The sequence below is a fragment of the Fringilla coelebs genome (assembly GCF_963513975.1).
Source record: "Fringilla coelebs genome assembly, contig: SCAFFOLD_476, whole genome shotgun sequence".
NCBI lineage: Eukaryota > Metazoa > Chordata > Aves > Passeriformes > Fringillidae > Fringilla > Fringilla coelebs.
This window is the reverse complement of record NW_028167297.1, coordinates 1-17,345: the sequence shown is the minus strand read 5'-3', so window position 1 is coordinate 17,345 and position 17,345 is coordinate 1. Positions and strand designations below refer to the sequence as shown.

Sequence of the window (17,345 nt, the reverse complement as noted above, 5' to 3'; positions counted from 1 at the left end):
CCAATGTCCTGAGGTGTCACCAAAAGGCCTCCTCAAAATGGCCGCCAGTGTGCTTCAAAATGGCCGCCAATGTGCTATAAAATGGCCGCCAATGTGCCCCAAATGAAGCCAAAATCACCCCAAATGTGTCCCCAAAAGTGTCTCCAAATGTGTTCCCAAATGTGTCACCAAAATTGTCACCAAATGGCCCAAAAATAGCAAAAAATGGGCTCAAAATGGCCGCCAATGTCCTGAGGGGTTGCCAAATGCCCTCCTCAAACTGGCCGCCAGTGTGCTTCAAATGTGGCCAAAATCTCCCCAAAATGGCTGAAAATAGTCCCAAAATGGGCCTCAAATGTGTCCCCAAAAGTGTCCCCAAAAGTGTCCCAACTAGTGTCCCCAAATGACCCCAAAATGGTGAAAAATGGGCTCAAAATGGGCCCAAGATGGCCGCCAATGTCCTGAGGTGACACGAAAAGGCCTCCTCAAAATGGCCGCCAGTGCGCTCCAAATCTGGCCAAAATCACCCCAAAATGGCCCCAAAATGGCTGAAAATGGTCCCAAAATGGGCCTCAAATGTGTCCCCAAAAGTGTCCCCAAAAGTGTCCCCACAAGTGTCCCCAAATGACCCCAAAATGGTGAAAAATGGGCTCAAAATGGGCCCAAGATGGCCGCCAATGTCCTGAGGTGGCACGAAGTGCCCTCCTCAAAATGGCCGCCAGTGTGCCCCAAATGTGGCCAAAATCAGCCCGAAATGGCCCCAAAATGGGCCTCAAATGTGTCCCCAAATGTGTCCCCAAAAGTGTCCCCAAATGTGTCCCCAAATGGCCCCAAAATGGCGAAAAATGGGCTCAAAATGGCCCCAAGATGGCCGCCAATGTCCTGAGGTGTCCTCCTCAAAATGGCCGCCAGTGCGCCCCAAATGTGGCCAAAATGGCTCCAAAATGGCTGAAAATGGTCCCAAAATGGGCCTCAAATGTGTCCCCACAAGTGTCCCCAAAAGTGTCCCAAAATGGCCACCAATGTTCCCCAAAATGGCATCAAAGGGTCCCAAAATGACCCCAAACGTCCCCAAATGTCCCCAAATGTCCCAAATCCTCCCAACGTCGCCAATCCCCCCAAAAAATCCCAAAGTCCCCAAATGTCCCCAAATGTCCCCAATGTCCCAAATGTCCCCAATGTCCCCAATGTCCTCAATGTCCTCCATATCCCCAATGTGTCCCCATGGTCCCCAATGTCCCCAACGTCCCCAATGTCCTCCCCAATCCCCAATGTCCCCAATGTCCCCAATGTGTCCAATATCCTCAAATGTCCCCAATGTCCCCAATGTCCTCAATGTCCCCAATGTCCCCAATGTGTCCAGCATCCTCAAATGTCCCCAATGTGTCCAATATCCTCAAACGTCCCCAATGTCCCCAACACCCCCAATGTCCCCAACACCCCCAATGTCCCCAACTCCCCCAATGTCCCCAATGTCCCCAATGTCCTCAATGTCCCCAATGTGTCCAGTATCCTCAAATGTCCCCAGTGTCCCCAACCCCCCCAACCCCCCCAACCCCCCCAACGTCCCCAATGTCCCCAATGTCCCCTCACCTCTCAGCGGCGGCCACACCTTCCGGGGCAGCTCCTGGCAGAGCTTCCGGCGCTGCCGCAGCCGCTGTCCCCACCTGCTGTCCCCGTCCAGCGCCCGCGCCAGCGCGTCCCCGAGTGTCCCCAAGGGTCCCCGGTGTCCCCAATGTCCTCGGTGTCCCTAAAGTCTCCAGTGTCCCCAATGTCCTCAATGTCCCTAAAGCCTCCAGTGTCCCCAAGGTTCTCAGTGTCCCCAATGTGTCCATGGTGTCCCCAATGTCCCCAATGTCCTCAATGTCCCCAATGTGTCCAATATCCTCAAATGTCCCCAATGTCCTCAATGTCCTCAATGTCCTCCATATCCCCAATGTGTCCCCAATGTCCTCAATGTCCCCAATGTCCCCAATGTGTCCAGTGTCCTTAAATGTCCCCAATGTCCCCAATGTCCTCAATGTCCTCCATGTCCTCCATATCCCCAATGTGTCCCCAATGTCCTCAATGTCCCCAATGTCCCCAATGTGTCCAGTGTCCTTAAATGTCCCCAATGTCCTCAAGACCCTCAATGTCCTCCATGTCCTCCATATCCCCAATGTGTCCCCAATGTCCCCAATGTCCCCAATGTGTCCCCAATGTCCCCAATGTCCCCAATGTCCTCAATGTCCTCAATGTCCCCCATATCCCCAATGTGTCCCCAATGTTCTCAATGTCCCCAATGTCCCCAATGTGTCCAATGTCCTCAATGTCCCCAATGTCCTCAACGCCCTCAAGGTCCTCAATGTCCACAATGTCCTCAATGTCCCCAATGCCCCCAATGTCCCCAATGTCCCCAATGTCCCCAATGTCCCCAATGTCCCCAATGTCCTCAATGTCCCAAACATCCCCATTGCCCCCAACCCCCCCAATGTCCCCAATCCCACCAATGTCCCCAATGTGACCCCATTGCCCCCAATGTCCCAATGCCCCCAATGTCCCCATTGCCCCCAATGTCCCCAACCCCCCCAATGTCCCCAATGCCCCAAACACCCTCAATGTCCCCAATGTCCCCGATGTCCCCAACGTCCCCTCACCTCTCAGTGGCGGCCACACCTTCCGGGGCAGCTCCTGGCAGAGCTTCCGGCGCTGCCGCAGCCGCTGTCCCCACCTGCTGTCCCCGTCCAGCGCCCGCGCCAACGCGTCCCCGAGTGTCCCCAAGGCTCCCCGGTGTCCCCAATGTCCTCAATGTCCCCAAAGTCTCCAGTGTCCTCAATGTCCCCAATGTCCCTAAAGTCTCCAGTGTCCCCAATGTCCTCAATGTCCTCAATGTCCCCAATGTGTCCAGTGTCCCCAATGTGTCCAATATCCTCAAATGTCCCCAATGCCCCCAATGTCCCCAACGTCCCCAATGTCCTCAACGTCCTCAATGTCCCCATTGCCCCCAACCCCCCCAATGTCCTCAATGTCCTCAATGTCCCCAATGTCATCAACGTCCCCAACACCCCCAATGTCCCCAATGCCCTCAATGTCCCCAACACCCCCAATGTCCCCAATGCCCCCAATGTCCCCAATGTCCTCAATGTCCCCAACACCCCCAACGTCCCCAATGTCCCCAATGTCCCCTCACCTCTCAGCGGCGGCCACACCTTCCGGGGCAGCTCCTGGCAGAGCTTCCGGCGCTGCCGCAGCCGCTGTCCCCACCTGCTGTCCCCGTCCAGCGCCCGCGCCAACGCGTCCCCGAGTGTCCCCAAGGGTCCCCGGTGTCCCCAATGGCCTCAATGTCCCTAAAGTCTTCAGTGTCCCCAATGTCCCCAATGTCCCTAAAGTCTCCAGTGTCCCCAAGGTTCTCAGTGTCCCCAATGTGTCCATGGTGTCCAATAGCTCCAATGTCCCCAATGTCTCCAATGTCCCCAATGTGTCCAGTGTCCTTAAATGTCCCCAATGTCCTCAAGACCCTCAATGTCCCCAATGTCCTCAATGTCCTCAATGTCCCCAATGTTCTCAGTGTCCTCAGTGTCTCCAGTGTCCCCAATGTCCTCAATGTCCCCAATGTCCCCAATGTGTCCAATATCCTCAAATGTCCCCAATGTCCTCAAGGTCCTCAATGTCCCCAATGAACCCAATATCCCAAATGTTCTCAGTGTCCCCAATGTCCCCAACATCCTCAATGTCCTCCATATCCCCAATGTGTCCCCAATGTCCTCAAATGTCCCCAATGTCCTCAATGTCCCCAATGTCCCCAATGTCCCCCCTACCCCCAATGTCCCCAATGTCCTCAATGTCCCCAATGTCCTCAATGTGTCCAGTGTCCTTAAATGTCCCCAATGTCCTCAAGACCCTCAATGTCCTCCATGTCCTCCATATCCCCAATGTGTCCCCAATGTCCCCAATGTCCCCAGTGTGTCCAGTATCCTCAAATGTCCCCAATGTCCTCAATGTCCCCAATGTCCCTAAAGTCTCCAGTGTCCCCAAGGTTCTCAGTGTCCCCAATGTGTCCATGGTGTCCAATAGCTCCAATGTCCCCAATGTCCCCAATGTCCCCAATGTCCCCAATGTGTTCAGTGTCCTTAAATGTCCCCAATGTCCTCAATGTCCTCAATGTCCCTAAAGTCTCCAATGTCCCCAATGTCCCTAAAGCCTCCAGTGTCCCCAAGGTTCTCAGTGTCCCCAATGTGTCCATGGTGTCCAATAGCTCCAACGTCCTCAATGTCCCCTATGTCCCCAATGTCCTCAATGTCCTCAATGTCCCCAATGTGTCCAATATTATCAAATGTCCCCAATGTCTTCAACGTCTTCAATGTCCCCCATGCTCTCAGTGTCCCCAATGTTCTCAGTACCCCCAAATGTCCCCAATGTCCTCAATGTCCCCAATGTCCCCAATGTGTCCAATATCCTCAAATGTCCCCAATGTCCCCAATGTTCTCAATGTCCCCAATGTCCCCAACGTCCTCAACGTCCTCAATGTCCCCATTGCCCCCAATCCCCCCAATGTCCCCAATGTCCTCAATGTCCTCCATATCCCCAATGTGACCCCAATGTCCCCAATGTCCTCAACGTCCTCAATGTCCTCAATGTCCCCAATGTCCTCAATGTGTCCAATATCCTCAAATGCCCCCAATGTCCCCAATGTCCCCAATGTCCCCAATGTCCTCCATATTCCCAATGTGTCCCCAATGTCCCCAATGTCCCCAATGTGTCCAATATCCTCAAATGTCCTCAATGTCCTCAACGCCCTCAAGGTCCTCAATGTCCACAATGTCCACAATGTCCCCAATGTCCCCAATGCCCCCAATGTCCTCAAATGTCCCCAATGTCCTCAATGTCCCCAACATCCCCATTGCCCCCAACCCCCCCAATGTCCCCAATCCCGCCAATGTCCCCAATGTGACCCCATTGCCCCCAATGTCCCAATGCCCCCAATGTCCCCAATGTCCTCAATGTCCCCAATGTGTCCAGTATCCTCTAATGTCCCCAATGTCCCCAATGTCCCCAATGTCCCCAACACCCCCAATGTCCCCAATGTCCCTGATGTCCCCAATGTCCCCAACGTCCCCAACGTCCCCAATGTCCCCTCACCTCTCAGCGGCGGCCACACCTTCCGGGGCAGCTCCTGGCAGAGCTTCCGGCGCTGCCGCAGCCGCTGTCCCCACCTGCTGTCCCCATTCAGCTTCCACGCCAGCGCGTCCCCAAGTGTCCCCAAGAGTCCCCCCTCCTGGCAGGGCCCGGCTCGCTGTCCCCTCAGGTCCCCACACACCAGTGGCATTTGGGACAGGGCCACCAGCACCTGCTGGGAGCCGTTGGTGGCCGGCAGTGAACCGTCGGCGTTCAGCGAGCACCACGAGGCCACCTGCAGCACGAACGGGGCTGGGAGGGATAAAAAATGGGATTTTTTTGGCATTTTTGGGGGAATTTTTGGGGGATTTTATTTCAATTTTTTGGGATTTTTTTTTGATTTTTAATGGGATTTTTAGGAGATTTTTTTTTGAATTTCTTACAATTTCTGGGTCATTTTTTGTGGTCTTTTGACGATTTTATTTCAATTCTTTTGGGGTTTTTAGCATTTTTAATGGGATTTTTTTGTGATTTTTTTGGATTTTATTCCCTTTTTTTTGGGGACTTTTGGGATTTTTAATGGGGATTTTTTGGGGATTTTTTTGAGATTTTTTGGGGATTTTTTTGGGGATTTTATTTCAATTTTTGGGGTTATTTTTGAAATTTTTGTGATTTTTTTTTTGTGATTTTATTTTGATTTTTTAGGGGTTTTTAGGATTTTTAATGGGATTTTTTGATGATTTTTTTCGATTTTATTACAATTTTTGGGTCATTTTTGGGGATTTTTTTGAGGATTTGATTGTGATTTTTGGAGGGTTTTAAAAAGATTTTTAATGGGATTTTTTGGGTGATTTTTGGGGGTTTTTTTGTGGATTTTGGGGGGATTTTATTTCAATTTTTTGGGATAATTTTAGATTTTCTTTCTGATTTTTTTGGGATTTAATTTCGGTTCTTTTGGGGATTATTTAGGATTTTTAATGGGATTTTTTTTGAGATTTTTTGCGATTATTTTGTGGATTTTTGAGGGATTTTTTGTTGATTTTTTTTGGTGATTTTTTGTGATTCTGGGGGAATTTTTTTGGATTTTTTAAAGGAATTTTTGGAGGATTTTTAGGATATTTTTCTGGGATGATTTTTTGGATTTTTTGGGGGTTTTTCAGGGATTTTTTTGTGGATTTTGGCCCACCAGGAGCACCTGGGACAGGGCCAGCGAGCACCACGAGGCACCTGCAGCACGAACGGGGCTGAGAGGGATAAAAAGGGGAATTTTTGGGGGATTTTTGGGGATTTTTTTTGGATTTTTTGGGATTTTATATTGATTTTTTGAGGGTTTTTAAAGGATTTTTTTCTGGGATTCTTGGGGATTTTTTTTTGATTTTTTGGGGATTTTTGGAGATTTTTTTGGATTTTTTGGGGATTTTTGGAGATTTTTTTTTGGATAATTTTAGAATTTTTTAATGATTTTTTGGGATTTAATTTCGGTTCTTTTGGGGGTTATTTAGGATTTTTAATGGGATTTTTTGGAGATTTTTTGGGATTATTTTGTGGATTTTGGGGGGATTTTTGGTGATTTTTTGGGGGGATTTTTTGTGATTTTGGGGGAATTTTTTGGATTTCTTTAAGGATTTTTTGGAGGATTTTTTTGTGATTTTTCTGGGATTTCTTTTGTGCTCTTTTGAGGTTTTTTGGGGATTTTTTAATGGATTTTGGCCCACCAGGGGCACCTGGGACAGGGCCAGCGAGCACCACGAGGCACCTGCAGCACGAACGGGGCTGAGAGGGACAAAAATGGGAATTTTTGGGGGATTTTTGGGTATTTTTGGGTCATTTTTGGGGATTTTATATTGATTTTTTGAGGGTTTTTAAAGGGTTTTTTTTCTGGGATTTTTTTGAAATTTTTAGGGATTTTTTAGGGATTTTTTGGGGATTTTTTGGGGGATTTTATTTCAATTTTTTGGGGGTTATTTTAGAATTTTTTGTGATTTTTTTGGGATTTAATTTCGGTTCTTTTGGGGGTTATTTAGGATTTTTAATGGGATTTTTTTGGAGATTTTTTGAGATTATTTTGTGGATTTTGGGGGGATTTTTTGGTGATTTTTTCGTGATTTTTTTGTGATTTTGGGGGAATTTTTTGGATTTCTTTAAGGATTTTTTGGAGGATTTTTAGGATATTTTTCTGGCATGATTTTTTGGAGATTTTTTGGGTTTTTCAGGGATTTTTTTGTGGATTTTGGCCCACCAGGAGCACCTGGGACAGGGCCAGCGAGCGCCACGAGGCACCTGCAGCACGAACGGGGCTGAGAGGGACAAAAAATGGGAATTTTGGGGGATTTTTCGGGGATTTTTTTGGGGATTTTTTGGGGTTTTTAAAGGGTTTTTTTCTGTGATTTTTTGGTGATTTTTTGGGATTTTTTTGGGATTTTTTTGGGATTTTTTTGGGATTTTTTTGGGGGGATTTTATTTCAATTTTTTTGGGTTTTTTTAGATTTTTTTGGTGATTTTTTTATTGATTTTTGTGGCTTTTAAAAGAATTTTTAATGGGATTTTTTTGGGGGGATTTTTTGGGGATTTTTTGTGGGTTTTTTCGGGGATTTTATTTCAATTTTTGGGGGTTATTTTAAAATTTTTCGTGATTTTTTTTGTGATTTTTTATTGATTTTTTTGAGGGGTTTTAAAGGTTTTTTTCTGGATTTTTTGTGGATTTTGGGGGGACTTTATTACAATTTTTGGGGGATTTTTTGTGATTTTTTTGAGGATTTTATTGTGATTTTTTGGGGTTTTTTTTGGATTTTTAATGGAATTTTTTGGTGATTTTTTTGGGATTTTTAGGAGATTGGGGGAGGGATTTTATTTCAATTTTTTGGCATTATTTTAGAATTCTTTTGTGATTTTTGGAGGATTTTATTTCGATTCTTTTGAGGGTTTTAAAGAATTTTTTTTCTGGGATTTTTTTGGGGATTTTTTGGGGGATTTTATTTCAATTTTTTGGGGTTATTTTTGAATTTTTTTGCATTTTTTAATTGATTTGTTGCGGCTTTTAAAAGGATTTTTAATGGGATTTTTTTGATTATTTTTTGGAATTATTTGTGGGTTTTGGGGGGAATTTATTTCAATTTTTTGGATTTTTTTTAGAATTTTTCGTGATTTTTTGTGATTTTTTATTGATTTTTTTGAGGGATTTTAAAGGATTTTTTAAATGGGATTTTTGTGGATTTTTTGGGGATTTTATTACAATTTTGGGGGGATTTTTTTTGTGATTTTTTGAGGATTTTATTTCGATTTTTTTGGGTTTTTTTTTATATTTTAAATGGGATTTTTTGGGGATTTTTTGGGGGATTTTTAGGAGATTTTTTGAGAATGTTATTACAATTTTTGGGTCACTTTTGGGATTTTTTGGGGTTTTTATTTTGATTTTTTGAGGGTTTTTGAAGGATTTTTTTCTGGGATCTTTTGGTGATTTTTTGGGATTTTTTTGGGATTTTGGGGATTTTATTTCAATTTATTTGGGTTATTTTAGATTTTTTTGTGATTTTTTTTTTATTTTATTTCGATTTTTTGAGGGTTTTTCTTAGGATTTTGAAAGGATTTTTTTGGTGATTTTTGGGGATTTTTTTGTGGATTTTTGGGTGGATTTTCCGGGAATTTTGGAGGGATTTTTTTGGGGATTTTTTTCTTTATTTTATTTCGATTTTTGGGCGGTTTTTTAGGGGAATTTTTAGGATTTTTTGTGATATTTTTCTTTTTTTTTCTGGAATTTTTTAGTGATTTTTTTTTAATTCTTTTTTTACATTTTTGGGGCCTTTTATTTCAATTTTTGGGGGATTTCTTTTTGAGTTTTTGGTGGGGATTTGGGGGATTTTTTTTTAACTTTTATTTCAATTTTTTGAGGTTTTTTCAGGATTTTTTTGTGCAAATTTTTTTTGTGGAATTTTTTTTTCGGATTTTTTTGGGGGGATCTTTTAGGATTTTTTTCTGGGATTTTTATGGATTTTTTGTGATTTTTTGGCGGGTTAATTTTAATTTTTTGGGGTTTTTTCAATCATTTTTTGTGGGATTTTTTCAGATTTTTTTTCTTTTTTTGGTCTTTTGGGATCCTCCAAACCTCCCCAAATTCCCGATTTTTCACCCCAAAATCCTCGCCCCTCCCCCCAATTTTTTTAGGGCGGATCCTCCCCCGACCCCTCCTCCTTCCCAACTTCCTCTTTTCCCAAATTTTCCCAAATTTCCCCCAAATTTCCCAAATTTTTCCCGCCAAATCCGCTTCCCACACGGCGCATCCCCCCCAAAACCTCCCCAAATTCTCGATTTTTCACCCCAAAATCTTCGCCCCTCCCCCCAATTTTTTTAGGGCGGATCCTCTCCCGACCCCTCCTCCTTCCCAACTTCCCCTTTTCCCAAATTTTCCCAAATTTCCCCCAAATTTCCCAAATTTTTTCCCGCCAAATCCGCTTCCCACACGGCGCATCCCCCCCAAACCTCCCCAAATTCCCGATTTTTCACCCCAAAATCTTCGCCCCTCCCCCCAATTTTTTTAGGGCGGATCCTCCCCCAACCCCTCCTCATTCCCAACTTCCCAAATTTTCCCAAATTTTCCCAAATTTCCCCCAAATTTCCCATTTTTTCCCGCCAAATCCGCTTCCCTCACGGCGCATCCCCCCAAACCTCCCCAAATTCCCGATTTTTCACCCCAAAATCCTCGCCCCACCCCCCAATTTTTTTAGGGCGGATCCTCCTCCGACCCCTCCTCCTTCCCAACTTCCTCTTTTCCCAAATTTTCCCAAATTTCCCCCAAATTTCCCAAATTTTTCCCGCCAAATCCCCTTCCCACACGGCGCATCCCCCCCCAAACCTCCCCAAATTCCCGATTTTTCACCCCAAAATCCTCGCCCCTCCCCCCAATTTTTTTAGGGCGGATCCTCTCCCGACCCCTCCTCATTCCCAACTTCCTCTTTTCCCAAATTTTCCCAAATTTCCCCCAAATTTCCCAAATTTTTTCCCGCCAAATCCGCTTCCCACACGGCGCATCCCCCCTAAAACCTCCCCAAATTCCCGATTTTTCACCCCAAAATCTTCGCCCCTCCCCCCAAATCTTTTAGGGCGGATCCTCCCCCGACCCCTCCTCCTTCCCAACTTCCTCTTTTCCCAAATTTTCCCAATTTTTTCCCCTTTTTTCCGCTTTTTTCCCCCAAAATCCGCGCTCCTCACCTGCCCCGGGCGCGCCGAGCGCCGCCAGCAGCAGCGGCAGCATCGCGGACTGGGACGAACTGGGACGAACTGGGACGAACTGGGACGAACTGTAAGGGACTGGGACGGACTGGGACGAACTGGGAGGGACTGGGACGAACTGGGAGGGACTGGGAGGGACTGGGAGGTGTTTTTGGGGACATTTGGGGACATTTTTGGGGGCAGCCAATGGGAGAGCGAGAAGGGCGCGCGTCACTCGTTGCCAGGCAGGGCTGGGCTGAGAGAGGACGCGAGAGAGACTTGGGGTGAACTGGGATGGACTGGGAGGGAACTGGGATGGACTGGGAGGGATTTGGAGGGAACTGGGATGGACTGGGATGGACTGGGAGGGATTTGGAGGGAACTGGGATGGACTGGGATGGACTGGGGGGCACTGGGATCAAACTGGGATGGACTGGGAGGGACTGGGGGGGACTGGGAGGGAACTGGGATGGGACTGGGAGGGACTGGGATGGGACTGGGGGGCACTGGGATGGACTGGGAGGGACTGGGATGGGCTGGGATCAAACTGGGATGGACTGGGAGGGACTGGGGGGCACTGGGATCAAACTGGGATGGACTGGGAGGGACTGGGGGGGACTGGGAGGGAACTGGGATGGGACTGGGAGGGACTGGGATGGGACTGGGGGGCACTGGGATGGACTGTGAGGGACTGGGATGGGACTGGGGGGCACTGGGATCAAACTGGGATGGACTGGGGGGGACTGGGAATGGACTGGGATGGACTGGGAATGGGACTGGGATGGACTGGGAGCACTGGGAGTGAACTGGGAGGGACTGGGATGGACTAGGATCAAACTGGGATGGACTGGGAGCACTGGGAGTGAACTGGGAGGGACTGGGATGGGCTGGGATCAAACTGGGATGGACTGGGAGGGACTGGGAGCTGTTACTGGGAGCACTGGGAGCCACCCCAGGGAACCAGAACCGGGACTGGGACCAGGACTGGGATAAAACCGGGACCAGGATCAGAACTGGGATTGGAAGCAGGATCAGGAGTAAAACCCGGATCAGAACCAGGATCAAGTCTGGGATCAGGACTAAAACCCGGATCAGAACCAGGATCAAGTCTGGGATCAGGACTAAAACCCGGATCAGAACCGGGATCAGGATCAGGACTAAAACCCGGATCAGAACCAGGATCAAGTCTGGGATCAGGACTAAAACCCGGATCAGAACCAGGATCAAGTCTGGGATCAGGACTAAAACCCGGATCAGAACCGGGATCAGGATCAGGACTAAAACCAGGATCAGAACCAGGATCAAGTCTGGGATCAGGACTAAAACCCGGATCAGAACCAGGATCAAGTCTGGGATCAGGACTAAAACCAGGATCAGAACCAGGATCAAGTCTGGGATCAGGACTAAAACCCGGATCAGAACCAGGATCAAGTCTGGGATCAGGACTAAAACCCGGATCAGAACCAGGATCAAGTCTGGGATCAGGACTAAAACCCGATCAGAACCAGGATCAAGTCTGGGATCAGGACTAAAACCCGGATCAGAACCGGGATCAGGATCAGGACTAAAACCAGGATCAGAACTGGGACCGGGATCAGGATCAGCACTAAAACCCGGATCAGAACCGGGATCAGGATCAGGTCCAGAATCAGATCTGGGATTGGAACTGGGATCAGAACCGGGACTGGGACCGGGATCAGGATCAGGACTAAAACTTGGATCAGAACCGGGACCAGGATCAGGACCAGGACTAAAACCAGGACCAGGATCAGGACCAGCACCTGGACAGGGACTTTGATCAGGATCAGGGCCAAGGATTGGGATCAGGCCCAGAATCAGGACCGGGATCAGGAGTAAAACCCGGATCATAACCGGGGCCAGGATCAGGACTAAAACCAGGATCAAGTCCGGGATCAGGACTAAAACCAGGATCAGAACCGGGATTGGAACCGGGATCAGGACCGGGATCAGGACTAAAACCAGGACCAGAACCAGTACCAGGATCAGGAGTAAAACCAGGATCAGGTCCAGGATCAGATCTGGGATTGGAACCAGGATCAGGACTAAAACCCGGATCTGAACCAGGATCAGGACCAGGATCAGGACTAAAACCCAGATCTGAACCAGGATCAGGACCAGGATCAGGACCAGGATCAGGACTAAAACCAGAACCGGAATTGGAACTGGGACCAGGATCAGGACTAAAACCAGAACCAGGATCAGATCCAGGATCAAGACTAAAACCAGGACCAGAACTGGGACCAGGATCAGGATAAAACCAGGACCTGGATCAGGACTGGGATAAGGATCAGGACTAAAACCAGGACCAGGCTCAGATCCAGGATCAAGACTAAAACCAGGACCAGAACTGGGACCAGGATCAGGATAAAACCAGGACCTGGATCAGGACTGGGATAAGGATCAGGACTAAAACCAGGACCAGAACTCAGACCAGGATCAGGATCAAGACTAAAACCAGGACCAGAACCTGGACAGGGACTTGGATCAGGATCAGAATTGGGATCAGGACTAAAACCAGGACTAAAACCGGAACCAGGACCAGGATCAGAACCAGAATCAGGACTAAACCCGGGACTAAACCCAGGACTAAACCCAGGACTAAACCCAGGACTAAACAAACAAGGACACGGACTCTGCCAAAGCCTGGATTTATTGAGGATAGGCGGGGTTTAACTCCCAAATTCCCAAATTCCCGATTCCCGCGGGGATGAGCTCAGCCTGTGAACAGAAACACAAAACTGGGATTAGGGCTCAGACTGGGACTGGGATTAAAACTGGGACTGGGATTAGAGTTGGGACTGGGACTGGGATTAGAGTTGGGACTGGGACTGGGACTGGGATTGGGATTAGAGTTGGGACTGGGACTGGGATTGGGACTGGAATTAGGACGGGGATTGGGATTAGAGCTGGGACTGGGATTAGGGCTGGGACTGGGACTGGGATTAGAGCTGGGACTGGAACTGGGATTAGGGCTGGGACTGAATTGGGACTGGAATTAGGACTGGGATTAGAGCTGGGACTGGGATTAGAGCTGGGACTAGAATTGGGACTGGGATTGGGACTGGGGCTGGATTTAGGACTGGGATTAGGGCTGGGACTGGGATTGGGATTGGGACTGGGTCTGGGACTGGGATTGGGATTGGGTCTGGGACTGGGATTAGAGCTGGGACTGGGATTGGGACTGGGGCTGGATTTAGGACTGGGATTAGGGCTGGGACTGGGATTGGGATTGGGTCTGGGACTGGGATTAGAGCTGGGACTGGGATTGGGACTGGGGCTGGATTTAGGACTGGGATTAGGGCTGGGACTGGGATTGGTACTGGGATTTGAGCTGGGACTGGGATTAGGGCTGGGACTGGGATTAGAGTTGGGACTGGGAGATTAGGGTTTGGACTGGGATTGGGACTGGGATTGGGACTGGGATTGGGATTAGAGCTGGGACTGGAATTGGGACTGGAATTAGGACTGGGATCTGAATTAGGACTGGGACTAGGGCTGGGAGTGGGATCAGAACTGGGACTGGGATTTGGACCAGGACTGGGACCAGGACAAGGATTAGGACCAGGATCAGGATCAGGACCAGGATCAGGATCAGGATCAGGACCAAGAATGAGACCAGAATAGGGATCAAGCCCAGACTCAGGCCTAGGCTTAGTCCCAGGTTTAGGCCGGGCTTATCCCAGTACAGTGCGGGTCTCTGCAGGCTGGGCCTAGGCTTGGTCCCAGGTTTAGGCCGGGCCTATCCCGTACCGTGTGGGTCCCTGCAGGCCAGGCCTAGGCTTAGTCCCAGGTTTAGGCCGGGCCTATCCCAGTACAGTGTGGGTCTCTGTGGGCCAGGCCTAGGCTTAGTCCCAGGTTTAGGCCGGGCCTATCCCAGTACCATGCGGGTCCCCGCGGGCCGGGCCTAGGCTTAGTCCCAGGTTTAGGCCGGGCCTATCCCGTACCGTGGGGGTCCCTGCGGGCCAGCAGGGTTAGGCCCAGGCCTAACAAGGCCAGGAGCAGCCCCAAGGCCAGCGCGGCTCCGGCCAGCGCCGTGTCCAGCTGCTCGTCCAGCGTCGTGTCCGGAGCCACTGCGGACACGGAGACGAGGTCAGCCCGAAAATCCAACCCAAAAATGCCCCAAAATCCACCCAAAATTCCACCCCAAACACCCCAAAATCCACCCAAAATTCCACCCCAAAAATCCACAAAAAATCCCCCCCAAATCCCCCCCAAAAATCCCAAAAAATCCTCAAAACCTCCCCAAAAAATGCCCCAAAAATCCCCCCAAAAATCTCTTAAAAATCCTCAAAAAATCCCCAAAAATCCCTAAAAAAATCGCTAAAAAACCCCAAAAAATCCCCAAAAAATCCCTAAAAAATCGTCAAAAAATCCCAAAAAATCCCTCAAAAATCCCCCCAAAATCGCCACCAAAAAAAAAAAATCCTAAAAAAATCACCAAAAAATCCCCCCAAATCACCAAAAAATCCCAAAAAATCAATAAAAAAATCACAAAAAAATCGTCAAAAATCCCAAAAAATTGCCAAAAAATTTCCAAAAAATCCCAAAAAATTATTTAAAAAATTACCAAAAATCCCCAAAAAATCCCCAAAAAATCCCAAAAAATCACCAAAAAATCCCTAAAAATCCCCCAAAAAATCGCAAAAATCCCTAAAAAATCCCCCAAAAATCCCCAAAAATCCCCAAAAACATCCCAAAAAATCCCAAAAAATTCCCAAAAAATTCCCAAAAAATTCCCAACCCCCCTCCAGCTCACCCCAGTACGCCACGGCGCTGGTTCCGTTCCCGGTAGCCGCGCAGGCCACGACGTCCCCGGAAAATCCCCCAAAAAATCCCCCCAAAATCCCCTAAAAATCCCCAAAAAATCAAAAAAAAATCCCAAAAATCCCAAAAAAATCCCCTAAAAATCCCAAAAAATGCCCCCAAAATTCACAAAAAATCGCCAAAAAAATAGCTTAAAAATCCCTAAAAAATCGTGAAAAAAATTCCCCCCAAATCCCCCCAAAAATCACAAAAAAAATCCCAAGAAATCTCAAAAAAATCCCAAAAATTCCGAAAAAATCGCCAAAAAATCGCCAAAAAATCCCCTAAAAATTTCCAAAAGAACCTCCAAAAAATCCCAAAAAAATCTCCAAAAATTCCTCCAAAAATCGCCAAAAAATCCCCAAAAATTCCCCCAAAAATTTTCAAAAGAACCTCCAAAAATCCTCAAAAAATCCCAAAAAATCCCCAAAAAATCCCCCCAAAAATCCCCCAAAATTCCCAAAAAATCACCAAAAAATTTTTAAAAATCGCTAAAATATCCCTAAAAAAATCCTTAAAAATCCCCAAAAAAATCCCCAAAAATTCCACAAAAAATCCACAAAAAATCGCCAAAAATCCTCAAAAAATCCCTTAAAAATCCCAAAAAATCACCAAGTAACCCCACAAAAAATCCCAAAAAATTCCCCCAAAATCCCCAAAATTCCCAAAAAATTCCCAAAAAATCCCAAATTCCCCCTCAGCTCACCCCAGTACGCCACGGCGCTGGTGCCGTTCCCGGTGGCCGCGCAGGCCACGACGTCCCCGGAAAATCCCCCAAAAAATCGCTAAAAAATCCAAAAAAAATCCCAAAAAAATCCAAAAAAAATCCCAAAAAATCCCAAAAAATCACGAAAAAAATCTCAAAAAATTCCCAAAAAATCCCCCAAAAAATCCTTAAAAATCCCCCCAAAATCACCAAAAAAATCCCAAAAAATTTCCCCCAAATCCCAAAAAAATCCCCAAAAAATTCAAATAAATCCCCAAAAAATCCCAAAAAAATCCCCCAAAAATCCAAAAAAATTGCTAAAAAATCTCAGAAAAATCCCCTAAAAATCCAAAAAAAAATCAAAATAAATCCCAAAAAAACCTCAGAAAATCCCCAAAAAATCCCCAAAAAATCCCCAAAAAATCCCCTAAAAATTGCAAAAATTCGCTAAAAAATCCCCAAAAATTACCCAAAAAATCCCCAAAAAATCCCAAAAAATCCCCAAAAAATCCCCAAAAATCCCAAAAAATTCCCCCCAAAATTTGAACCCCTCACCCCAGTACGCCACGGCGCTGGTTCCGTTCCCGGTGGCCGCGCAGGCCACGACGTCCCCGGAAAATCCCCCAAAAAATCGCTAAAAAATCCAAAAAAATCACAAAAAAATCCCCCAAAAATCCCCCCAAAAATCCCAAAAAATTAAAAAAAAATCCCTAAAAAATCCCCAAAAATCCCCCCAAAAATCCCCCCAAAAATAAAAAAAATCGCTTAAAAATCCCCAAAAAATCGCTAAAAAATCGCTAAAAAATCCCCCAAAAATCCCCCAAAAATCCCCAAAAAATCGCTAAAAAATCCCTAAAAGTCCCCCAAAATCCTCAAAAAATCTCAAAAAAATCGCAAAAAATCCCCCAAAAAATCCCCCCAAAATCCAAAAAAATCGCTTAAAAAGCCCTAAAAAATCGCTAAAAAATCCAAAAAAATCACCAAAAAATCACCAAAAAATCCCAAAAAATCCCCCAAAATCACCAAAAAATCCCCCAAAAATCCCCTAAAAATTGCAAAAATTCGCTAAAAAAACCCCCAAAAATCCCCAAAAAATCCCCTAAAAATTGCAAAAATTCGCTAAAAAATCCCCCAAAAATTACCCAAAAAATCCCCAAAAAATCCCAAAAAATCCCCAAAAAATCCCCAAATATCCCCCAAAATTCCCCAAAAATTCCCAAAAAATCCCAAATTCCCCCTCAGCTCACCCCAGTACGCCAGAGCGCTGGTTCCGTTCCCGGTGGCCGCGCAGGCCACGACGTCCCCGGAAAATCCCAAAAAAATCCCCCAAAAAATCCTCAAAAATCCCCAAAAAATCCCCCCAAAATAAAAAAAAATCCCCCAAAATTCCTCAAAAAATCGCCAAAAAATCCTCAAAAAATCCCCACAAAAAATCCCCAAAAATCGCTAACGAATCCCTAAAAAATCGTCAAAAAATCGTCAAAAATCCCAAAAAATCTCAAAAAAATCCCAAAAAATCCCCCAAAAATTCCCCAAA

At 46.7% G+C, this 17,345-nt stretch overlaps 1 protein-coding gene and 1 long non-coding RNA gene across 3 annotated transcripts; both read right to left on the bottom strand.

The window, feature by feature from the left end:
- Positions 1–3,594: 3,594 nt before the first annotated feature.
- On the bottom strand, positions 3,595–10,397 carry LOC311166060 (uncharacterized protein; the record flags this gene model as incomplete). Its single annotated transcript, XM_084227540.1, has 3 exons — positions 10,279–10,397; positions 5,098–5,385; positions 3,595–3,722 (listed from the first exon to the last, which is right to left on the bottom strand). Exons 1-3 carry the CDS (start codon positions 10,319–10,321, stop codon positions 3,595–3,597), a joined length of 459 nt encoding a protein of 152 aa, XP_084083666.1. The 5' UTR covers positions 10,322–10,397.
- A 2,545-nt stretch (positions 10,398–12,942) lies between these two features.
- LOC311166059 lies at positions 12,943–16,545 on the bottom strand. Of its 2 annotated transcripts, none has more exons than XR_014616978.1 (3): positions 16,364–16,545; positions 14,244–14,369; positions 12,943–13,017 (listed from the first exon to the last, which is right to left on the bottom strand). It is a non-coding gene; the product is annotated as an uncharacterized lncRNA (long non-coding RNA). The 2 variants fall into 2 exon arrangements; XR_014616979.1 differs by lacking the exon at positions 16,364–16,545 and adding an exon at positions 15,056–15,083.
- Between the last annotated feature and the right edge of the window lie 800 nt (positions 16,546–17,345).